This window comes from Callorhinus ursinus, unplaced genomic scaffold, assembly GCF_003265705.2.
Source record: "Callorhinus ursinus isolate GAN/ISIS: 27379988/994484 unplaced genomic scaffold, GSC_fseal_2.0 scaffold20, whole genome shotgun sequence".
NCBI lineage: Eukaryota > Metazoa > Chordata > Mammalia > Carnivora > Otariidae > Callorhinus > Callorhinus ursinus.
The window spans coordinates 17,454,480-17,479,475 of NW_027397082.1; the positions used below are offsets into that span (position 1 = coordinate 17,454,480).

Consider the following 24,996-nt stretch of genomic DNA (forward strand, 5'->3'; position numbering starts at 1 on the left):
AATACCGGAGCGCCTGGGTAGCTCAGTCGCTCTTTTAAATGTCTGTCTGCCTTTGGCTCAGATCATGATCCCAGGGTCCTGGGATTGAGCTCTGCATAGGGCTCCCTGCTCAGCGGGGAGCCTGCTTCTCCCTCTCCTGTCCCTCCCCCTGCTTGTGCATGTGCTCTCTCTGTCAAATAAATAAATAAGATCTTAAAAAAAAAAATCCAAAATACTGATAATTGTTAAAGCTTGGGTGATAGTTTTAAAGCACCTCATTTAATATTCTCTGTATTTTTGTGTATGATTAGAAAATATTCTTGGGGTACCTGGGTGGCTCGTTAAGCATCTGTCTTCGGCTCAGGTCATGATCCCAGAGTCTTGGGATCGAGCCCCGCATTGGGCTCCCTGCTCAGCGGGAAGCCTGCTTCTCCCTCTCCCACTCCCCCTGCTTGTGTTCCCTCTCTTGCTGTGTCTCTCTCTGTCAGATGGATAAATAAAATCTTAAAAAAATATATTCTTAATAAAGTTAAATTAAAAAACTAGATAGAGGGGGTTTCTGACTGGCTCAGTTGGTAGAGTCTGCAACTCATGATCTCAGGGTTGTGAGTTCAAGCCCCATGTTGGAAGTGGAGTCTACTTTAAAAAACAACAAAACTTGATAGAGGAAACTGACAAAACGCCAATGAAGTGATTTTTTTAAAAAGGCATTTAAATGTAAAGATTTTTTATTCTTCATTTTCATTTGAGATATCTTTACTTTTAGGTATTCTTACTGCTTTTTCTTAAATTTAAGGTTTTCTTATACTAACAAGCTCAGAAAATGAAGGACTGTTTCTACAAACCAAGCATGCTTTTGAGGTGGTCTGTGTTAGGAAAGAATTTTAAAAGAAATAATACTCCAGTGCATTATATTACTTGTAAATAAAAGCTTTTTATATTAGTTGAGATAAATACCCTCAAGACTATCATTTTTAGATATATATTATATTTCATATATATTTTCTATATTAGCTATATATTACTTTTAGGCATCCCTATTATACATATATGGGTCGACACTTAATTTCCAAGCTTTGATTCCTTTTATGTCATTTCAGTCTCCCACTTAGGGTTTTCACTGATTTTAAATTCATCTCTCTGAATTGTAATAATACATGGTTGGTTCCTAGATCATTAGGAAATTTAAAAGATTGCTTAATAAAATCCAATTCCATCTCCTCCATTACGAGGTGAGTGATAGAAATAATCACTTATCAGTGTTTATGATCTTTTCATTACCAGTCATAAAAGCATTCAAATGTAAACCAGATTACTTTTTGGAATAAATGTCATGTACTAGTTACGTTAGGAAAATTACTTAAAATCTTATTTTTTTAAAAAAACATTGCCTGCTACTTTCAACAAGGATGAAGTTGTTTTAAGAGTCTTAACATCAGGGGCACCTGGGTGGCTCAGTCGTTAAGCGTCTGCCTTCGGCTCAGGTCATGATCCCAGGGTCCTGGGATTGAGCCCCACATCAGGCTCCCTGCTCCGTGGGAAGCCTGCTTCTCCCTCTCCCACTCCCCCTGCTTGTGTTCCTGCTCTTGCTGTCTCTCTCTCTGTCAAATATATAAATAAAAAAAAATTTTTTTTTTTAAAGGGTCTTGGGATGCCTGGGTGGCTTATTCGTTAAGTGTCTGCCTTCGGCTCAGGTCATGATCTCAGGGTCCTGGGATCAAGTCCCACATCCAGGCTCCCTGCTCCGTGGGAAGCCTGCTTCTCCCTCTCCCACTCCCCCTGCTTATGTTCCCTCTCTAGCTATGTCTCTGTCAAATAAATAAATAAAAATCTTTAAAAAAGAAAAAAGAGTCTTAACATCAACTACATTGAAATTAAAATTTTTTAAAAATTTAAGGGGCACCTGGGTGGCTTAGTCGGTTAAGATCCAGCTCTTGATTATGGCTCAGGTCTTGATCTCAGGGTGGTGAGATTGAGCCTCACGATGGGCTCAGCGTGGAGTCTGCTGGAGATTCTCTCTCCCCCTGTGCCGCTCCCCCTGTGCGTGCGCGGGCACCCTCTCTCTCTCTTAAATAATAAATCTTTAAATTTTTTTTTTAAAAAGAGTCTTAACATAATAATTACTTTTGATCCATCATCTCTTTTCTGCGTATACATCCTCTGAATGTTTGCTTTATCCTAGAGTCAAGCTGTATAATGAAGATTTAAGGTTAAACCTTGTGGATAAAATCCTGCTGGGTAAGGGAACTCTAGTAGTGGGGGTTACCTAGGCAGATCATGAGGTGATTTTTATTTTTTGAATCTTTGGGAACATTTGTTTGGTTTGACAGTCATACGAAGGAATCAAATTCAGGTAATTACAGTTCTTCTGTCCTAATTGTTATGGCACTGTGGTAGGGGACCACATTAAGTGACTGCATAAAGATTATTTCCTAAGTTTTTTTTATCCACCCTCTCAATTTTTCTTTGAGATGAATAGAATAACAGGATTATCTAGGATACTCTGTGGTTATTGAAGAATGAATTTACTTCCATCTGGATTTACAATTCAGTAAGTACCTAAATCCTGTTTACTTCAAGACTCTGAGGATAGTCAAAACATTTCAGTTAGGTGGGAAAACTTATGTGGAAGTATATGACCTAAAGTCTACGCTAGACTTTGCACACTGGTGGCCCACGGACCCAGTTCAGACCACAGACTATAGTTGGCTCAAATAGAGTTTGTTGGTTTTATAAATTGAGTTAAAAATTGAGAGCTAGAAGTAAAAATTTAGGCTGGCTGTTATCACACAATTGGCAACATTTGGCTCTAGTTCCCACAGGGTAGCTGAGTATGAGTAGCTAAGTAGCTCCTTCCCCCTTTAGGCAAGACATGCACCAATGCTTAGCCCATTTTGTACAATAATTGGACACTGATAGAGATGTTTGGAACATATTACCTGAATCTGAATCTCAGAAAGTCTGTCTGGTGAACTTTAAAGTACCTTGAGATACTGGCTATAAAAATGAACTGTTTAAGGTTGAATAAATCATACATAGTTTTTAAGGAGACTTCCTGGGCTGGGTTAATTGGCCCTTTTTCTGTCCCTCTGTACCTCCCTAGTGACATTATGGAATTGATCTTCTAAAATTTATTATAAATATCTAATCGTATATCCCTGTAGTACCCTTTGAGCTCCTTCAAGCCACTGACCATGGGTTGTTTTTTGTTCTTAGCATCTAGTACCTGGTACACAGTAGGCATCCAAATGTTTGTTACTTTACTGTAACTTTAGAACAGGTGTTTTTGTTTTAGTAAAGCATTTGAGTGTGATCTGTTCTTATTTTGGTGAAAAAAATTACATAATAGCTGTTTCAATTTTAAAATTACAGGCAGCTCCTTTGGTTAAGGAGGATTTTTAAAGTTGTCTCAAATTTTCAGTTTTTCTGTTTTGAATTGAAAACCATACTTTCTGAGTGGAAACTACATTTATCATGGTGAGCACTGCATAATGTGTCTGTTGTGCGCCTGACACTAATACAACATTGTATGTTTTTTCATTTTATTTTAAAATAGTGATAATTTTTTAAACAAATCTCTTGCTTACCATTTAATTTTGCTTTTGCAGTGAACTAATTGGCAGTCTTCCAAATTCCCCTTATTTATTTATTTACATTCTTTAACCATTTGGGAGTTGGTTTTATTTTATATTACTAAAAGTGTTGCATGGCATCTAGCTTTTGTATTTTAAGTAAATTAAAATTAAAATGGTTTTTAGAAATTCTCAATATCTTCTTAGGATCATTTGATCTCTTGGATTAGAGATAGAAGTTTTTACTATGTGTTATTATGTTAGGGTTTTCAAATAGTTTTGAAAAGTGGGAAAAGTCCTCTGCTGCTTATATGAGAATTTTATGTAAAGTTTTATTTAAAATCTCCTTAATGAAAACGTGAATCAATTTGCCTTTTCTAGTTATAATCTCAGAGAACCAACATTGTGTAACCTAAATAGAGAATGTTGATGTTAATCACATTCACAGCATAAAAACAAGTAGCTATTCTTGGGTGGTTGGGTTGGAAATTTGTTTTTCATAATGACTGGTGGTGGTGGTTTTTCCTAGTTGTAATGTTTTAGGACTTTTAGATATTATATTTGGTCATTTTTGCTCTTTTATTTAATGCCATCTTCCTTTCACAAAAAAGTTTGGGGAGTCAAACCATGTTTTTAAAAACCTAAATGTCTCTAGGGAAAATGACTCCCTATAAAGTTAAATATAGTGCATATCTTAAGAGTGTCAATACCTTATATGTATCCTCAAGTCAGTTATTTTACTAGACTAGGTAGTTTCTCTAACTATAATACTAAGACCCTGCTTACTGAGGGCAAATACCACTGATAGAATCACAATAAAGTTTTGCTTCTATTCCACATTTAGACATTTGGTTAGATTTTTAGCAGCGTGAAGTTGGTTCTTGTCTGTATCAAGATGACAAATTTAGGTGTTGGAAGGGTAGAAAATTAGGTAGTTAGGAACGTGGGTGCTTAACAGCAAGATGAGACTGCTCTGGTTTATTCTCATATCCTTATGTAGTCTGTTTCACTTACTGTAGTTCAATTTTAAATATTGTTTACCAGCTGCATTCAGTTTCTGTCATATAAACCTGAAATGTGCGAGAGAAAATAAGACAAAATAAATTCATTTTTCTGTTTATCTTTTAATTTAATATTTCAGGATCAGACTCGGCTTGTATTCCAGGCTCAGGGTGTCAGAAAATTTAAATAATGCACAACACTTAGGCTTATTTTCAATACCCTTCTTTTGTTATGGCCATTTAGACGAATTTTAGTGATGGTCGGAGGCTTCTAAATAGGAGGGCAGTAACTCCTGTAAATACCAATATCCAAATGGTGTCTCTCTGTTCCAGCCCATCGCAACAGTTTTAAAACCAGTTTTTGTTTTTGTTTTTGTTTTGTTTTGTTGCTTTGTTTTGTTTTTTAACAGGAGAGCCAGTGTAACTCCTTCAAGACTGGAGTGACACTCTGCATCTGCATCTGCCTCATGTGAGTTCTCATTTTGGCAGCAGCACTCTGCTAGGCTGGAACCTCTGTAGAGGTTTGCCCTTCCTTTTTCTAAAATCTATAAACTACTATACACAGTGTGTCTTGGTGGCAAAGGTAACAAGTGCATGAGAATTTTAGACTTCCCTGCAGAAAGATTCTGGCTCCTTTCGGAGACGGTCTCCTCTAACATAGGTTCTATCTTGTATGCACAACATTTCTCAAAACAGAGCCTGTAACTTTCATCCCCACAACACATAGTTGGTACTTTTTGGAGAACTGTGTTTTCCTTACAGATTATGGAGTAAGGAATATCTTTAAGTGCTCTCAGTAGCTTCAGCTTTCAAAGCTTTGGTGGTTCTCTTTATAGTCTAGTTACGTAACCCGAGAACACCGTGTACTGCTCTGGTGGCTGAAGCACTCTTTTTTGGACTCTGGCCCTTGAAATAACTTCTTCCTTTGTCTTTGAACTTCGGGTAAATTAGGTTAGGCCTGAGGACTTTTTCGAAGAAGAAATAAGCAGTGAATGTGTGAGGTTATGCTTACTCTGAACGTATTTTGGCTGTGTTTTGGAAAGTCAGTTGTAAGAATTGAGCTTGAAGTTATTTACTTGCCAGTTTTGCAAGAGAAATTGAAATTAGAGCCTTCGCAGCTGTGGAGAGGCCTAGAGCCATACAGTCGGAGGTGATGCATATGGTTCCCCACAGGTATCAAGGCTGACTTTGAAGGGCCTGGTAATTAAAAAAAGGGATTTTGCTTTTATTTATTTATTTTTCAAGGAATGGTGATACTTTGTAGGCTTTGGGACTAGTCATTTTTGCTACCAGGTCAGAACAAAGTGTGACTATTCAGTTCATTCCCAAGGGACACTTAGAACAAAACATCTAAACTTGTGATCTGTGCAGCTACAGTTCTGCTTCTCCAGCCCTGCTTGTACTGTATAGTGTTCTAGTGATGATTTAATGACCTGGGAATTTGTGTTACTGAAATGATTATCCGGGAAGCTTATGAGAAAATGTCAGTAGCTTGTAGGTCTTACTAATTAATATAGAGCTTAGTGAAATAGATAGTGTTGTCAAAGTGGAACTTGAACTCTCTTTGCTAAATCCATTCCCACCTGTGACTAGAGCAGTTTATTTTGGAGTAGGTGAAAGAAACTGGAGGGAGGGTAGTGTGTTTCAACACCTAGGCTTAAGTTTTGATGGCCTATGTAATCTAGACATTCATTTTTAACAGTGGTAGTATATCCCTCCACAAAGAGCTTGGATGAGACTCAGGGAGCCCTAAGTTCTGGTTTAAGTTTACATTTGTAGTTGCTATGTAACTTCAGGTCAGCAAATGGGGAAAATACATGGTATTTTTAGAAAGTACCCTAAACTCATTGGGTAAAAAGAAATTTAAAGTATTTATTTCTGTAGGTGGAATTTAGAAAGTCACCTCAGTTGAACACTTGGGAAGTTCTGTCCTGGAATAAAGATAAATGTGGCAAGCGTATAGTGTTTTATTTTCTGCTGTTTTAGGGTTTGTGCTGGCAAAATGGGGATTTGAGATATCTACCCCCCCCCATATTTTTTTTCTTCACTAAAAATTCTGAAAAAATAGATTTGGGTTTCAATCCAAAATGTCTCAAAAACACTGGTTTTAATCACCATTACTCCATCACTATAATTACCTGATCTCTAACTAGGGAAAATGGCTCATTTAGGGGTGAGCTTGGGTGGGGCTGATTAAGGTTTGTTTGTTTTTTTTTACTCCCATTCTTAAGGTGTATCCAGCAAATTATACTTCTGAAAAAAATTAATAATTGAAAATATTTTATATGGGCCAAATCCTATAAGAATGAATGTCAGTGGATTATCCAAATTAACTATACTGGAATTTTGTTTCATTAAATATTGTTTGAAATAAATGGGGCTTTGTTAGGATTGAGAATGTTTTTGTTTTATGGAAATTTTGTTAAAAGAGATTTACTCTCACTTGGAGTGGAAGTACAGTGTTGGATGAGAGAGATTATTTTATATTCTCAGAATAATTCAGATTGACACCAGTCAATACTACTTTCCTGGTTTTATTATAATACACCAGCTCTTACTCTTTTAGTGTGTATGAACATACAAGCACTTCTTTTACCACAGTGTACATCATTTAGATTAAGAATTCCACACTCCTGAATTCCAAAAGGGGTTTTTTTGTTTGTTTGGGTGTTTTTTTTTTTTTTTTTTGGTGGGAGAGGGTGACGATGGGTATGGAATTGAACAGAGAAAATATATAGCTGGTTTTGAGAATATTAGTGTAGCATTAGCATTAGATAATTTTTACCCCTGAGATGACAAAGAAATGACAGCTACTTTTGGCGTTGTTTTGAGGAGATGATACTCAAGCGCCTCCTTCTCCTAAAGGGCCTTAAAAATTTTAGGCTTTTTTAAATATGACAAATGTTTATTAAAAGATTCTGAAAGCTCACCTGCTTTTTTAACATTACAACTTAATTTTAAAATAACAGATACATACATTAATATGTTATAAGTTGTAAAAGTACAGAAGGTACACGAAAGTACACTTCCTTCCCCATCTCTTAGCTACTCAGGTCCCTTCTGTGGAGGTGACCAGTATTACTGGTTTCTTTTATGTAGTTCCAGAAATATTCTAAAAGATTGCTTTTGGCAAGGAAAAGTTAAATAGTACTCATTAAGATATTAGCACTAATTTGGGTCGGCAGACTAATTGCAGTGAAAAATCAGTTTGAGCCATAGACTATTAATTGTGGATAGAAGAACAACAGTAATATAATAATAATAACAACAACTGCATTATTGTGAGATAAAAGTGAATGGATTTTTTTTTGCCTCATTTGGCATTTAAAGATTGAAGTTCTTTTTTATTTTTCTTTTTAATACAGCTTACCCACTCCTAGAGACTGAATGAAAGATGCTTACCTAAATATTGCATTTGGAGGAAACCTATTTAAAGGAGCAACATTTTCTTTATGCTGAACTGCAGTGATGATTCTAAAAAGTTTTTTTATTATAGAATATTTCAAAGATACATAATAGTAAGAAACCCCCATATTAAAAAATCCATTTTATTTCACCTGTAACAAATTCAGTAGGCTTTTTTGGTAGATAAGGATATATATATATTTTATACATACACTTGCATATACCCATCCTTCTATAATCACATCTCATAAAATGAGTCCTAATTCTTTTGTAAATGTGCATTTCCAGTTTTATTCAGAAATAATTGACATATATCACTGTATAAGTTTAAGGCATACAAAAAAATAAGGCATACAGCATGGTGGTTTGATTTACATATATTGGAAAATGATTACCATAATAGCTTCAGCTAACATCCATCATTTGATACAGGTAAAATAAAAAGAAAGAATAAAGGGAAAAAAATTTTTTTTCCTTGTGATGAGAATTCTTAGGGTTTACTTTCTTAACATTCCTGAGTGGTGTTAGCTAAAGTCCTCATATTGTCCGTTACATCCCTAGTACTTATTTGTGTTATAACTGGAAGTTTGTACCTTTTGATCACCTTCCTCCAATTCTCCCTCCCCCTACCCCCAGTCATAATTCTTTAATATCTAGTTCCCGGTACACATCCAGATTTTCCTAATTGTCCCAGACATGTCTTTTTTTGGTTGATATTGCAGCAATAACTTAAAATGCAAATTTGATGGCTTTATGTTATTGTTAGTGCTGATAAGAAAACAAGTTAATCCTGATAAATAGAATCATATGCTGATTGGAGAAGGAGTATAAAGCAACTACCAAGCCAAACAGGGATTGTAAAAATAGACTGTTTTTTTTTAAAGCTCATTTTGAAGGATTCCTACACCAATTGTACACATCAGTGAAGCTTTCAACATATATAGACCTCTCTACTGGGTTAATATCACAGCTGTGCATATTAGTTCCTTTTTCTGCCTTTAGATGTGGGCATGAAAGAACAGATAAAGGGAAAAATGTTAAGTTTTCCTAAGAAATTTCCTAAGAAATGAAAGAATTATTCTGAAATGTCTCATAATTCATCTTGTTGCTCTTGCTCCTATGAAAATATGACCTGTTTCCACAGACTAACAGTTGTGTTCTGTGGCTTTTCGGGGCACTACAAAACATGGAGTTTGAGGGACGATAAGAAAATGGCATATTTAGGAAGAGGGAAGAGTTGGGAAAGAGTAGAAATTCACTCATTTGTCCTTATTTTCATTGACTATTATTATAATGAGAACCTCTTCTTTGTACAGTATACAAGTCCCCGGAGTATGAGTCGCTTGGCTTTGAGCTAACTGTGGAGAGATTAGTTTCTATTGGCTACCCTCAGGAACTGCTCAGCTTTGCTTATGATTCTACATTCCCTACCAGGTAACTTTTCAAGATTTTTTTGGATTAAAATCCTTCCCTCTATCCCCCAAATTAATAATTCCAAATGTATCTCTGACTATGCCCACCCTTAAAGAAAAGAACCAAAAAAGATTCTTTGGTTTGTTTCTGGTTGTTTTTTTGGTTAATGTCAATTCTAAAATTACCATGGACTTTTCACGTACACCGTATCTTTTCTCTTCTTGAATTGAGCTTAGTTTATTGTCACTGAAGATCTATTTATGGGAAAGAAGAAAGATGATTAAAACTGATGGGCACTAATCACAGATACTCCTACCTTTGCTCTTGGAGAGCAGTTACATGCTTTACTAATACACTTCACTTGGTCATCAGGAGCCTTCTTGGCAGTTTGCTTTTTTGGATTTGATAGGGAAGATTTAAGATTAAGAAAATGGTATTTGAGGTGCCATCGTATATGTCCCATATAGAGCATCTATTAGAGGAAAATATAAGCCAACTCACTTGTCCAAGGAAATTAAAAGACTCTTTTAGAATGGAACCACTGTATTAAGAGGAATTATAGTTCATACCTTGTTTAAGCTCTTACTCCTTACAGAAAACAGTTGTGATTATTTAGAGTAAATACTTTTTAATCTGCTCTGGGTTTAGTTTTTAAGATTTTATTCACTCACTTCAGCCTCCAGGATTATATTGTTTGGGGATGTGCTTGAGTTGTCATAAAGCTTGAATAAGATGGCACTGGTTTATAATGACTGAGTAATAATACTACATAAGATTGTTGCCTGTATTATTTTTATGTTACTGTTAATGTCTTCATTTTCACATAGGGGACTTGTTTTTGATACACTATATGGAAATCTTTTGAAAGTTGATGCCTATGGAAACCTTTTGGTCTGTGCACATGGATTTAACTTCATAAGAGGGTGAGTACGTAGAACCTTTAGCCTCTTTCTAGTGTTTTTATAGTGAAACAATATGAAGATCACCTTGTCTCCCCAGATGTAATATACTTTCCTGTTACCTCATCATTAAAGAGCAATTCTTTGCATAAGGATACTTAACAATTATTTATCAGGCAGTTAGGACCCAAACTGACTTATAAATATAGTTATATAGTTTGCATTTTGTGTAAATTAAGTGGTTTCTAATTGTACAGCATCCAACAAAGCTAATCTTGAAACTTGCCCAAAAAGAACTGTAGGAGCTTTGACTTATTTGAAATTCTAAGATTTTTATTTTCTCCTTTTTAATACAGTTCTCAGGTAGCTGCCCAGAAGAGGTATGTATATAAAAGTGCTTTGAAAAATTTGAAACTACAACAGTGTAAATACTAAGATTTTTAATAGCTAATTATTATTTTTTAATCTAATGAATAGCTTCAGATATTTGGTCATGTGATTAAAATTTTTAAAAACATGGGTTAAAAATGAATAAGGGTGATAATATTTAAAACAAGTAAGAGTAAGCTTTATTTTAATAATCAGAATATTTCCACTATTCTCACTAATTTGGACTTTCCACCCTAGTAAACAGCAGATAAAATTTAGTGTCCACTGTTTTGGTGAAACATCCCAATTTTTTCTTTAAAAATCACAATACCACAATTTGATACTTTCTATCGTGTGGCTTTACAATTGTACATTTTCTCCACTATTACACTACCTAATTTACTACTGACACTGTATTAGGGACAAAGCAACTCTTTTTTTTCTTAAAGATTTTATTTATTTGACAGAGAGAGACACAGCGAGAGAGGGAACACAAGCAGGGGGAGTGGGAGAGGGAGAAGCAGGCTTCCTGCTGAGCAGGGAGCCTGATGCGGGGCTCGATCCCAGGACCCTGGTATCATGACCTGAGCCGAAGACAGAGGCTTAACTGACTGAGCCACCCAGGAGCCCCAGGGATGGAGCAACTCTTAAAACCAAAATAGATTATGTGTCGGTCTCTCATAACTCTTCTGTATGTTATTCTCAAAGGCAAAGTAGTAAAAACCACATGGTCCACATTGAAACTTTTAAAGAGACAATATCTTTTTGGTAAATACTTTTTGTGATAAGCACAAACTAACTGTACCAGAGTATCCTTTAAATCTGAGGTTACAACAATGCCCTATTTGGAAGTGAAGCATCTGATATAAGACTTTCCAGCTCGAAGATTTCCAAGTATACAAAGTGAGAACAGTGTGAAGTAAATACCCCATCTTGACACATCTGGGCAGGCCTGTAATTATATCTGCCTTTCTTTCACTGTTCCTCTCATGAGGGAGGGGTTTGTTCAAGATTCATGAATATCAGGAGACAGGATTAGAATGTGAAGCTATTGCAAATAATGCTAGCAACCTAAGCTATTTTATATGTGGATATTGTACCATAACTCAAAATCCCAGTGAAGATAAACCGAGGTTCTATTTATTAATGTCTGAAAAGGGGTTTTTGTGTTATGGGGAGGGGTAGTTCAAGAAGAAAAGGAAGGGAAGTTGTTCTATAAATTAGTACTGCAATTAGATTTACTAACTCAAGATCCACAGACCCTCTTTCTTTCCTCAAATAAACCAATGAAGTTTCCAAATAGCTCCTTTGGAAGAACATTTAGTAGTGAGTGTTTCAAAAATAAGCCATTTACGGGTAATGCAGAATCATTCAAACAACACATGCTGTACAGTCTTCAGAGTCAAAAGGAAAAGCCTGTGGAAAAGGAGGGATTGAAGATGGAGGGAGAGGGAAAGTGAGCTATTGAAGTAATACTGGTGGACAAGGCTGGAAGGGAGGTTAGGGCCACATCAGGCATAACCTTACATGCCTTTCCAGTGAGTTGGGGCCTCTTTTTTGGACAATGGCAAAGACCTTTAAAGTTTTAGAGCAGGATAATATTGAGAGCAAATCTTTATTCTGCAAGTCACAGAAAGTTAGCAGTATTCTGTACTGTTACTGTTTTCCTCCCAACTCCCGAGTCTAGCGTTCCTTCCTTCTTAATTTTTATTTTAAATATATGCTAGCCTGATTTGACCTTTTTTTTTTTTTAAGATTTTATTGATTTATTTGACAGAGAGAGACACAGTGAGAGAGGGAACACAATCAGGGGGAGTGGGAGAGGGAGAAGCAGGCTTCCCGCTGAGCAGGAAGCCCGATGTGGGTCTATCCCAGGATCCCGAGATCGTGACCTGAGCTGAAGGCATATGCTCAACGACTGAGCCACTCAGGTGCCCCTAGCCTGATTTGACTCTTAATTTAAACAAAATGTCATTGCTAACTATATTTATAAGTCAGTTTGGGTTCTAATTGCCTAATAACTGTTAACTCTCCTTATGTAAAAGAATTACTCTTTAACAATGAGGGAATAGGAAAGTCTATCTAAGGAGATAGTGTCATCTTACTAAACATGACTGAGGAAAACACATCATTACTATTCCCTTCCACCTTAATTTTCATTACAGAAAACCTTAGAAGGCTAGAAAATGAGATATTCTACAAAGTTATTCCTTACTGGGAACTCTTATTTCAGAAGGTGACTAAGACCAGGAGCTAATATGATTTTCTATTCCTAACTAGAGTCTGTGCCATTGGGAGTTAACAGACCCAAGTAGGAATTTACCCAGATTACTCTGATATGAACTTTAAATTTGGTGTCCTTTATTTAGAGTACTTATCTCTATATATTCATTGTGAGAACTGTGCATTTTTTAAATATTTTATTTTTAAGCATGCTCTACACCCAACATGGGGCTCAAACTCACAACCCCAAGATCCAGAGTCGCACGCTCCACCTAGTGAACCAGCCAGGCGCTCTGAGAATTGTGCCTTTTTATATTTTAGTTTTTCTTCTTTTGGGTTTCTCTATACTATTTTTGTTTATTAATTCTATCCCCTTCCTCTTCTTGGAGTGTTTCATTTCACTCTCCAGGATTCTTGAGCATCTCTAACAACTTTTATCCGTTTGCTGGTTTTCCTTTTAACCCTAAATGTCCTCCATGGGTCTGTTCTGTCTTTTTTTCCTCTGCACTGCAAGTGGCCTCATCTACTGTAAGTCTTCATGACTTCATCTGTTACCTGTGTGTAGATAACCCCAGTTCTCTCTCAAGTCTGAATCTCTGTTTTAAGTTCTTGACCTTTATTACTAATTGCCTATAAAAATCTGTTTACTTTGAACTTAATGTATCCAAAATAGAATTCCTCTTACATCTACTTCTTATCCAGTTTTCATATTGCTATTAAGGATACCACCACCCTCTCAGGGACACCTTCATGTGAGCATCATCATCTTTGACTCTGATGTCCCTCATCTGCCACAGCCAGTCAGTTGCCTGGTCTTGGCCTTGGCAGTCTCTCACGATTAATGCTTCCCTTTAATTTCTTGTGCCACCACTCTAGGACAGACTCCACCTGCTCTCATCTGGAAGACTACAATAACCACTTAACTGATTTCCCAGTCCTTTTTGTCAGTTAGTTTTTGCTGCATAATAAATTACTTCAAAACTTAGTGGCTTAAAACAGTGACCACTTTATTTAGCTCAAAATTCTGAGAGTCATCTGGGCAGTTCTGGGGTTGTTCTGCTGGTCTGGCATGGCCTCACTCACATGTCTGGCATTTGGCAGCCTGTGGCTGGGGTGCCTCATTTCTGTGTGTAGTCTTTTATCTTCCAGCAGGTTATGTCACTCATTTACTCAGTAGTCTCAGAGGTGCAAGTGCAGCAAGAGTAGGCAAGCCCCAATATGCAAGTGTTTTCCAAGCCTCTGCTTGGATACCTAGTTGCTGCTACTCAAGCCTGTATTTGAGAAATAGACTGAGCCTCTTAATCAGAGGAAGTACAAAGTCACACATTACAATGCACAGGGAGAATTTGTAGCCATTTTTGCAACATAATCACATTTCTTTCTTCTTTTTATCCTAAAACTGTTACTAGCTGAATATTTTTATAATTCAGCTCTGATGTTTTATCCCTTTGCTTAAAAACTGTCAGTGGCAAAAACCAACCAAACACACACAAAAAAACAAAAAAAACCCGAAGCCTATCAGTGGCACTCTGTTGCCCCTAAATGAAAAATAACAATAGCATGATCTGCCTCAATTCATCTTTCTAGCTTTATTTTCCTCTGCTCCCCTCGCTCTTCTCCAGTTGGACTAGTATTTGAATTGGTCTACCTAGTCTTTAAGGACTAGCTCCTATGCCCCCTTTTTCATGAATCCTTCATAGATTTCCCTTTCCTCACTCCCACATTCACTTTTTTTCTACCCCTTTAGTTGAAATGGTCCCCTGTTCATTTTCTCATAGCTCTCTGCACCTTTCTTGAGGCAGTTGTGATTTTTTTTTTTTTAACCTGGTGATAATTGTTTGTGTATGTGACTCACCTCCCTTACCAGACTGAGAACTTTTTAAGGGCTGGAACCCGAGCTTGTTTATCTTCGTAGCTACTCATGTGTAATACTTAGAACCCTTCCTTGAATGTAGCCACCAACATATTTGAATGAATTTTTGAATGATGAAATTTCTGATAATTATTTACAGTGTTCATTTCTTGAATATCAGTTAATTTAAAGTTTTTTCTTTCAGACCAGAAACTAGAGAGCAGTATCCAAATAAATTTATCCAACGAGATGACACTGAAAGATTTTACATTCTGAACACACTATTCAATCTACCAGGTAGACTCATTCTGTGCTTATTTATTACGGATGCTTTCCCTTCTTTTTATGATCATTTGTCTTTGCTCAAGGGAGATAATGAAATAAGTTTGAATTATCTCACTTATAGCTTATGAATATCTATTCTTCATTTTTCAGAGACCTACCTGTTGGCCTGCCTTGTAGATTTTTTTACTAATTGTCCTAGATATACCAGGTATGTATATGGTATAATTTTCTTTTTCCAGTTGATTTTTTAAAATTAATGTACAGGGTTTTAGAGAACTGGCCATTGTAGGTCTTTTCTGCTTTTCTGAAGTGAATTTAGTGCTAGTGAGAGATGCCACATTGCCAGCCCGAGAGATGGGACAGCACCAGGAGCTCCATGCAGGCTTTCACCTCCCACTCGGCCCCTCTCCTTGCCAGTGTGCTGCAGCCATGTTTGGAAGGGACCACTTCTGATTGGCTTCTCCTGGGAATGAAGACGGCCAGCAGAGGTGCTAATTGTGACAACTGAGTGGGAGGTTTGTGTGATGATTATCTGTCCAAGCAGAATTACACTGAAACCCCCAACTCATTTCACAGCAGCTGCCCAGGAGCCATTCAGGTGTGGTAATTTAGTTTTATTCCCAGGCCCAGCGAGATTTGATTGAGGAGTAAATATAGTTTATCCTCCCTGAAGTAAAATTGTGTTTAAGTCTTGAACAAGTTATCCTCTCCTTTTTTAGGGGGAATTGTATAACCACTGCTGGAAGTTCAGCCATGTGTGTCAGAGTCTGCTAATTTCTTATCCTCTCTAGGCCTTATCTACTTCAAGGCACTAAATCTGGTGGAGCACCAAGTCACTAAACTAAATAGAAAATAGGCCAAAGCTTTGTACCTAGAGATGACGTCAGAAGAGTCAGGATGAAGAGAACCTAAATTACCAGTTTTAAGTTTTAAATGTTTCTTTGATGGGAACCTGTTTCTTAAAAGTGATGAATAAAAGAACATGATATTTTTGGAACTGACCTTTTAGCTTCCACTTCAGTATATTATTCTATCACTTTATATTTGTTCACAATTATTGTATTCCATTGAACACTATAGTCCTGTCCGGTGGTCAAAATGGGAGTAATTATTTTCCTAATTAGCCACAGTGTTTATCCATGTGATAATGGAACCTTTGGGTCCCCGGGGCAGTGTGTGATGTTCATCTTATTTACCCTCTTTTGGATTCCCTGTCATGTTCTTTTCATCTTTGTATAGCTGTGAAACAGGATTTAAAGATGGGGACCTCTTCATGTCTTACCGAAGTATGTTCCAGGATGTAAGAGATGCTGTCGACTGGGTTCATTACAAGGTACCTAGGAGCCTCTGCTTCACCTTTTCACTCTATGGCTTGTGTTTTATGGTCTGACGTTTACTTTTCAAGCACAAATAAAGCAGAATTTTTCCTCTATTTAAAAAAATAAAAAATGGATTTGCCTCGTGACAGCTCTCTAAAATATTGGTGCTCCTCTCTTTGGCTGTCCTGCTTTCAGAAGTAATGCTGATCTTTCCTTAGTGGTAGTGCTTGGCTTCTAGCTTTTATTTCAGTTTATATTTCCCAAACTTAGAAGAGATTTTAGTGTTAAGATTATACTTAACCCTACTCTTTGAGGATGATTATGGGCTGTTTTTTTCCAAATACCTTCTGCTTGACTAATAACACTAGTTAATATCACATTTGCTATAAATTTACTGAATAAAATATGAAATTCCTTTTGGTTTCTAGTTTAAAATAAAAATAGTTTTATATTTTAAATACATTTTGGAGGCAGAGTCGCAGCAAATCACATCTGCTGCTTTATCATGGCCCTCTCTAGTTTATCTACTTTTCCATTTTGGTAAATACTTAAGAAATGCATTTGGGTTGATAGTAGACATAATTTTTCTTATAAACTGTTAAAAAACTGATTTTGTTCTTTTTTTTTTTCTTCCTCTAGGGCTCCCTTAAGGAAAAGACAGTTGAAAATCTTGAGAAATATGTAGTCAAAGATGTAAGTAATAAATCATGGAAATGAATAACAAGCCTATTTATAATGAAATGGACAAGGACAATGGACTTTGTGTTGATATATGTCAAGCATAATTACCAGGAATTTTCAGCCAGTACAGTTTTTTCTGTTTGTTCATAGGCAAGAAGATCCAGTATTTCATTTGTCCTTTTAGCTCTAATGATAATAGCAGCTAGAGTAGTTACTGTGTGCACATCACTAAGTGATTATGTGCCATTTTATCTTCCATAGAACCCTGAGGGTCGGTATTGTTACCTCTGTTTTATAGATAAACTGAGGAACAGAGGTTACATAATTTGCCCAAGTTCATACAGTTAGTAAGGGGTAAGGCCATAGGTCACACCTGAATGTGATCCAAATCATAACCAGAGCTCTAGATAATCTAAAAAATATACATATATGTGACCATTATTTGGTTAAATCAACAGGGAATAATAAGGAAAGCTTTAAAATTCCTTGAAGGATTTTTAAAATCTGTAGTTTAGTTAATAGAATTTAATTTAGAATAGAATTAAGAGTTTAATAGTTTAGTTAATAGAATTGTACCAATGTTAATTTCTTAGTTTTGATCATTGTACTATGGTTATGTAAGATCTGAATATTAAGGGAAGCTAGATGAAGAATATATTGAACGTACTATTTCCCCGACTTTTCTGTAAGTCTGGAATTACTTTAAAGATTTTATTTATTTGTTTGTTTATTTCTGTGTGGGAGTGAGTGAGAGAGTGTGCCCACAAGCTGGGGGGAGGAGCAGAGGAGGTGAGAGAGGGTGAGAGAGTCTCGAGCAGACTGTGTACTGGGCACGGAGCCCTATGTGGGGCTCGATCCTACAACCCTGAGATCACGACCTGAGCTGAAACCAAGAGTCAGCCGCTTAACCAACTCAGCCACCCAGGCACCTCATGTCTGGAATTACTTTATTTTATTTTATAGTTTTTAAAATATTTTACTTATTTGTCAGAGAGAGAGCAAAAGCAGGGGGAGTGGCAGGCAAGGGGAGAAGCAGGCTCCCCGTTGAGCAGGGAGCCCGATGCAGGGCTCCATCCCAGGCCCCTGGGATCATGACCTGAGCTGAAGGCAGATGCTTAGCTGACTGAACCACCCAGGCGTCCCTGGAATTATTTTAAAATTAACAAGGAAACATACACAGCTCCAAGATTAGATACTTCTTCCTTTTCTCACAGAGTAAGAGTAGCAGAATGCAATATTTCTTTGAAGTACTTTGGTACAGATTTCTTACTGTTTTCAGTCTTTGTAACTCCTGTTTCCCCTCCACTACTCCCACTTCCACTCTTGTTTCAAGAGAGAACACCGAGGGGTTCAGGAGAGGTCCAGGAGAATTTGAGTGAAGGAACCTGTTTACTGTGAGAGGAGGAAAAGCTGCTTTTCTTTCTGGTCACGTCAGGAGTTAGAATTTCCTCAGGTATCTGCAGATGGGTCTGGGCATTTCTAGGTTGCATCCTGCACATGGCATTTCATTCTGCAAGGTGTTTTATAAAACAAAAGTATACTTGGTGAAGCCATATCTTATACTCTCCATTTGGAGTATTTTGCTGGTGATGTTTAAAATCAGCTCCTTGGGGCGCATGGGTGGCTCAGTCCTTAAGTGTCTGCCTTCGGCTCAGGTCATGATCCTGGGATCCTGCGGTCAAGCCCCATGTCGGGCTCCCTGCTCAGCGGGAAGCCTGCTTCTCCCTCCCCCACTGCCCCTGCTTGTGTTCCTGCTCTCGCCATCTCTCTCTGTGAAATAAATAAAATCTTTAAAAAAAAAAATAAAATCAGCCCCTCCTTGGGTGCCTGGGTGGCTCAGTCGGTTAAGTGGCTGACTCTTGATTTTGGCTCAGGTCATGATCTCAGGGTTATGGGATGGAGCTTGGAGGAGTCTACTGTCCCTCTTCCTCTTCCTGCTCGTGCGTGCAATTGTGCATGGGTTCTAACATAAATAAAATATTTAAAATCAGCTTTTCCTGACCCTTTACATACCTTATTCATATACTTTGAGATTACAAGGTAATTTAAACTCTTTCCTGAGGCAGACATGAGGAAGGTAGAGATGCTTTTTATTTATTTATTTATTTGGTAATCTCTGCACACAATGTGGGACTCAGACTCACAACCCTGAAATCAAGAGTCACATGCTCCATTGACTGAGCCAGCCAGGTGTCCCGAGGTGTTTTTAATAAGCATATTTAGTAACATTTAATAAGCATATCATGTGTATGTATAATTTTATAAATAAACCTATACATTATATATACCATGTATACTACATATGTTAATACTTAATTCATGTATAGTGATAATGTAGTCTTTTAAATGTAAAATTCTGAAACCAACCAACCCTTAAAGGGCATCCCCTATTCTATTCCAGTGGACAAAAGTCCAAGTGTAAATGAGTATGTATTTGTGTTTTAGTGTTTCACTCATCATCATATTATATTGCAGGGAAAACTGCCTTTGCTTCTGAGCCGAATGAAGGAAGTAGGGAAAGTGTTCCTTGCCACCAACAGTGACTATAAATACACAGATGTAAGTGCTTAATGTTCCTATTTGTCTATACAGAAGAATTATTTTGGCCTAGTTTTTTGCCATTTCATTTTGAGAGCAGAGTGAAAAAGTATAGCATAAGGGCTACCTCAGAGTGGTTCTCAAATTTTTCTCAATATTTCATTTGACTATTTTCCCTGATTACAGTTGGCTACTTGAAGGTTTTAATTTGGAGGTTACTTAAAACATTTGTGCTGATTAAAATGGCTTCTATGTCTCTCTGGTGCATCATTTATAAAAACTTGAGATGTCACACATTTATTTATTGTAAGTGCCCTCCCTGCTCTTGGGAGCCAGACAGCAATAGATGGTGCAAGGATGTTTTGACTCTTAGCCGTCAAAATTTACTACCTTATAACTTAAAAAAAGATTTTTTTTTTGCCATGGTTAAAGCATGTAGAAAAGCCGACTTAACTCCTTGGCCTCCTCTTACTTTTGCTAAGACCGTTATAGATTTATAGTACTAGCAAGCAGCTCAGTGCTGCCCAGTTCTCTTTATGTAAAATCTTGATTTAGAAATGTGATCTGGAGTAAGCAGTCTTACAAAGCCAACAAATCTAATGGTTCATTGCCTTGGTTAATCTAGGAACAATAGTTAGGAGGCCAAGGTATATTATTCCCATGTGAGTCATTAGTTTTCTTGATGCCCTTACCTCAGATACCATTCCAAATGTATGTTCCAGTCCTCTAGGAGAGTTGGGTAAGGGTATATGGATGATGTGCACAAAAATATGTCCCAGAAGAAGCCTGTGTCCTACTGAGAATGTCAGCTTTGTTTGATGAAGCATTAATTTTTGGCTTCAGCTGTCATGATTTCATAAACTTAGAGGAAACATGAATGTGATGAATCCTATGTTGAAAAAGACACGTCTTATGAAAAACTTGGGGTTTTTTTGTTTTTTGTTTTTAGGTGTTATATATCTTTTGCAAAAGTAGTATATGGACCTTATGTTGGATTTTTTTTTTCCAGAAAATTATGACTTACCTGTTTGATTTCCCACATGGCCCCAAGGTACTATATATAACTTAATAGACCACTGCTTTTAGTAATAATGAATGCATTTAGTCATCCTGGAATATTGAAAGTTAAGGGAATTGTCAGAACTCATCTAGAAATCTTCATTAACATCAGAAGTAATGCAGGAGTTAGTATAGTATAACATTGTCCAAGTTTTGAAAATGAAGTAGAAATAAAAGGGAGATATTCATGTTATTTAGTGGGATGGGATCAGAATAATAATATGTAGAGTTGTTAAGTTTGTGTGGCAAAGATAGGAATTTTCAGGTTGAGGAAGATATCTGATTTAAAAGAAACAGAAAATATATATATATTCTTTTTTTTTTTTAAGATTGAGAGAGAGCGAGCAAGCACAGCGGGGGAGGGTCAGAGGGAGAAGCAGATTCCCTGCTGAGCAGGGAGCCCGATGCGGGACTCGATCCAGGGACTCCAGGATCATGACCCGAGCCAAAGGCAGTCGCTTAACCAACTGAGCCACCCAGGCGCACTATATATATATTCTTGACAACTTCTGGATATTGCTATTAGTTATTGCTGAGTTCTGTGCCAAGAGAACAGTTAGCTTTGATATTTAGCAGAGAAGTCTTCATTCCTGCAATAGGACTACACTTAGATTTAAGGAATACTCATTGCAACTTAGTCACATACTTGTGGGATTTTAGTACTAGGCTTGAGAAAATATCAGTAAATCTGATTTGAGATCTCTCAAAAGCACAGTATGCATTGTCCGTCAGCTTGACCTTAAAAGTTTAATAGCATGGTTCCATTTCAGGATGGAAATAATGGTCATAACTTCTAGGTTAGTGCTGTGATAAGCCTGCAATATGAGCCAAAGGCTAATGTAAACCTAGAGCCATTATTCTGAGAACATAACCAGTAAAATTTGCTAGTAATAGTTCCATGTTAAGTTTGTATACTTTGGTACTAATGCTCATCTGCCTCTTTCTTAATCTGTCTCTTGAGTATTGATTTGCATCTCTCCTGGCCGGCCCCTTTGTGCCTCTGTTACCCCGTTTCAGAGTGTGAGCACACCTTCCTTCATATGTTAAGTTGCTGTGAAATAATTAATAGATAAAATGATTTAAAATGTGTTAATTTATGTTTTTACCTTGCCTGCTTCCAAAAGAATGTGGCTTATAATAAAACACAATGTTTTTAACAAAATAGTGGGATCTTCTGGATATACTTAAATGTCTACATTCCTTGTATCTGAGTTAGATTAAATATTAGTGCCTCAAGGTTAGGAGTGATGTTTTGGCTTTTGCTCTTTCTCATCTTCATCAGCCTGGGAGTTCTCATCGACCATGGCAGTCCTACTTTGACCTGATCTTGGTGGATGCACGGAAGCCACTCTTCTTTGGAGAAGGCACAGTACTGCGTCAGGTGGATACTGTAAGTCGAGAGGATGAGCTGTCTGCTAGCCCATGTTCTTTGTATTTCTCCTTTCCCTACTCTTATTCTTCCTAAGGAAACAGATATTTTTAACTTACTAGCCATACCTTTCTTTTGAATTTAATCTAAGTTTTAAACATATTGAGATAGCCAAATAAATCCAAAAGAATATCATTCAAAAGTGCCGTTCATTTAGCTCCCTATCCAGATCGCACCTTGGGTGGCAATTGTGATTGAACAATAAATTATTACAAAGTCCATCTTCTCTCCTCACAGAAGACTGGCAAGCTGAAAATTGGTACCTACACAGGCCCCTTACAGCATGGCATCGTCTACTCAGGAGGTGAGTCACAGATTTCCCTTTATTTAGTTTAAGTCTTTGATCAGACTTGTGAAAGCTTTGGTGTCCTCCTGGCATAGTGCCACCCAAACTCTTTAGTATTCTGAAGATATTGTCTACTGGAGGTAAATGCTTCGGTCACCTACTAATGCAATAGGAGTCAGGAGAATGGGTTTGAGAAGTTGTTAGTATGACCTAATTTTGTGGGGTTTTTTTTTTTTAAGATTTTTTTTTTTAATATTTTATTTATTCATGAGAGACAGAGGGAGAGAGAGAGGGAGAGAAGCAGAGGGAGAAGCAGGCTCCCAAGGAGCAGGGAGCCTGATGCGGGACTCGATCCCAGGACCCTGGGACCATGACCTGAGCCGAAGGCAGACGCTTAACCATCTGAGCCACCCAGGGGCCCCCTAAGATTTATTTGAGAGAGAGAGCATGTGCACGCATGAGCAGGGGCTGGGGCAGAGGGAGAAGCAGATTCCCCTCTCCGCAGGGAGCCTGACGCAGGGCTTGATCCCAGGACCCTGAGATCATGACCTGGGCCAAAGGCAGATGCTTAACCGACTGAGCCACCCAGGCGCCCCAACTTAATGAATCTTTGATTTTCCTAAAAGGATCTGTTTTTCCTCATCCTTTTACCTTTTTGAGGAGGTTCTCAAAGGGATCCTCAGGGAGCCCTTATGGACATAGATATGCAGATTTTGTTGCAATGAGAAACAATTGAACAAAGCCACATGGTCAGATCTCTGATGAGACATGGCGGTGGTACTTTTGGAGGGTTATATTCACTAAAGCTGAGACATGTGGTTTTTGTTGGTAATCAAGAGCCCTGGTTCGCACAGTGGAGCTGAAGGCCTTGCCTTAGAGGCAATGAAAGGAATGATGAAAGAAAAACAGTGGTGGGTCTTTAAGAAAGGTGAGACCTTTTCCTAGTCTGTTCCATGCATATAAGAATAAAATTAGTACAGTATTTAATGGTTATGGTACCTAGAATGCTGGTTTTTAACGTGGAGACATTTTTGTTTTCCCATTGTTCATTCCATCATTTCAGGTTCATCAGATACAGTCTGTGATCTGTTGGGAGCCAAGGGCAAGGACATTTTGTATATTGGAGATCACATTTTTGGAGACATTTTAAAATCAAAGAAACGTCAAGGGTGGCGAACTTTCCTGGTGATTCCTGAGCTTGCACAGGAGCTGCATGTCTGGACTGATAAGAGTGGTAAGGAGCCATTACTCTTACTTTATAGCCAGAGGGCCAGCTGTGAACTCATTACTTTGTGTGTGGGGAGAAGTGGACAGAGGTAGTCCCAAGATATTTGGATACTTCCCTCTAGCCAGGTATATGGTACAGAACTCCAGAATTTGAGGAAATAGGGGAGGTTATCTTGTTCAGGCTTCTTGAATTCCTTCCCAGTTAAGCACAGTATGTTGCTGTCCTGAGTTATATTACTGTAGCAACTAAACTGAATTCCACTCTCCCCTGTAGTCACGTATTTTCCAGCCACACCTACTGGTTCCAGTCTCTCCACCCGGAGCCTGTATCTGTGATTTGGGGGCATTGAGGGCTCTGAGTGGTAATGTCTTTTTTTTTTTTTTCCTGCTCTTCTGAGAATGAGGCCAAATTGTATTCTCTGAACTGTATGCGAATTGACCTGTAGGTCTAGTTATGTAAAGATGTTTGACATGTAAGTTCTCCAGCTCGTCCTTCTAGCATCACCCACAGCTTGGGGACAGGTATTGCCTCAGCTACTTACCCCAGCTCTACTACTTAATATCTTCATGCCCTTCGAAGTTACGGGGACACCCTGTGCTTTAGTTTCCTCAAATGTGAAAATGAGAATACCTACTTCACTGAGACTTAACTGGGGTGTAATGTGTGTATAAAGATACAAGTAACAGCCTTTCTCAGCCGCGGTTCCTCATCTGAGCCACAGAACAGAGAAATTGATTTGCATGATTTTCAGTTGTCCCAAAAAAGATAATTTGTTATATACAGTAGATCCATTAGGGCTTAATTCTCTTTGGGAAAGGCAGATTGAGGACTGGAACACCTCGAAAGCATGCAACAGATACTGGCTGTTGCTTGTCCTTAGTGGGACTTTCTGGCTAGCTTTTCATCCGCCTTTTCAACTTTCCACCTAGGAAATTCTATAGATCTAGTTGATTTGGCTCTATTTCCTGGACTTGTGACCCTGGACACCTCACCTCCTCCTCCTTCTTGGACCTGAAAATGGAACTGGTAACAGTTGTGTGCTGACACACCTGACACAGGTTGCGAATTAGCACTTTGTAAGCTCAGAGTCAGCATCCTTTTGGAAAGGAGAGTTGTAGCCAGCGGTCTTGAACTAGGAGGACAGGCAGTTAAAGAAGAAACCAGGGCAGGAGTGGGTTTTCCTAAAGTAGAAGGAAGTCATTTTGTACACTCACCTGTAGCTTTACTTTTTGGTCCTATCTGCAGCCTCTTAATTGAGTTCGGGCAGCAATTAAAAGCTGAATGCTTTTTATTTAAAATATTTTTCTTTTCCTTTCAAACTTTAGCACTTTTTGAAGAGCTGCAGAGCTTGGATATTTTTTTGGCTGAACTCTACAAGTAAGTTTCTGTGTCTTCCAAAAAAAAAAAAGTTTTCCCTAACAACCCTCTGCCTCTTCGGGAATCACCTACGTTGGGGAG

At 37.7% G+C, this 24,996-nt stretch overlaps 1 protein-coding gene across 7 annotated transcripts in view; it reads left to right on the plus strand.

Moving 5' to 3' along the window:
* NT5C2 (5'-nucleotidase, cytosolic II) overlaps nucleotides 1–24,996 on the plus strand; it is a 138,594-nt gene that overhangs the window by 111,149 nt on the left and 2,449 nt on the right. For 4 of the 7 annotated variants that reach the window (XM_073904249.1, XM_025880425.2, XM_073904251.1 and 1 more), the window contains 13 exons: nucleotides 9,274–9,391; nucleotides 10,198–10,293; nucleotides 10,626–10,649; nucleotides 14,919–15,010; nucleotides 15,149–15,206; nucleotides 16,238–16,331; nucleotides 16,957–17,010; nucleotides 19,474–19,557; nucleotides 20,546–20,587; nucleotides 21,878–21,985; nucleotides 22,262–22,328; nucleotides 23,374–23,544; nucleotides 24,864–24,915. In XM_073904249.1, coding sequence (XP_073760350.1) covers nucleotides 9,274–9,391; nucleotides 10,198–10,293; nucleotides 10,626–10,649; nucleotides 14,919–15,010; nucleotides 15,149–15,206; nucleotides 16,238–16,331; nucleotides 16,957–17,010; nucleotides 19,474–19,557; nucleotides 20,546–20,587; nucleotides 21,878–21,985; nucleotides 22,262–22,328; nucleotides 23,374–23,544; nucleotides 24,864–24,915 — 1,060 coding nt within the window. Of the gene's footprint in view, nucleotides 1–9,273; nucleotides 9,392–10,197; nucleotides 10,294–10,625; nucleotides 10,650–14,894; nucleotides 15,011–15,148; nucleotides 15,207–15,373; nucleotides 15,514–16,237; nucleotides 16,332–16,956; nucleotides 17,011–19,473; nucleotides 19,558–20,545; nucleotides 20,588–21,877; nucleotides 21,986–22,261; nucleotides 22,329–23,373; nucleotides 23,545–24,863; nucleotides 24,916–24,996 lie in introns of those variants that run through there. The other 3 variants (XM_025880426.2, XM_073904252.1, XM_073904253.1) reach the window with 3 other exon arrangements.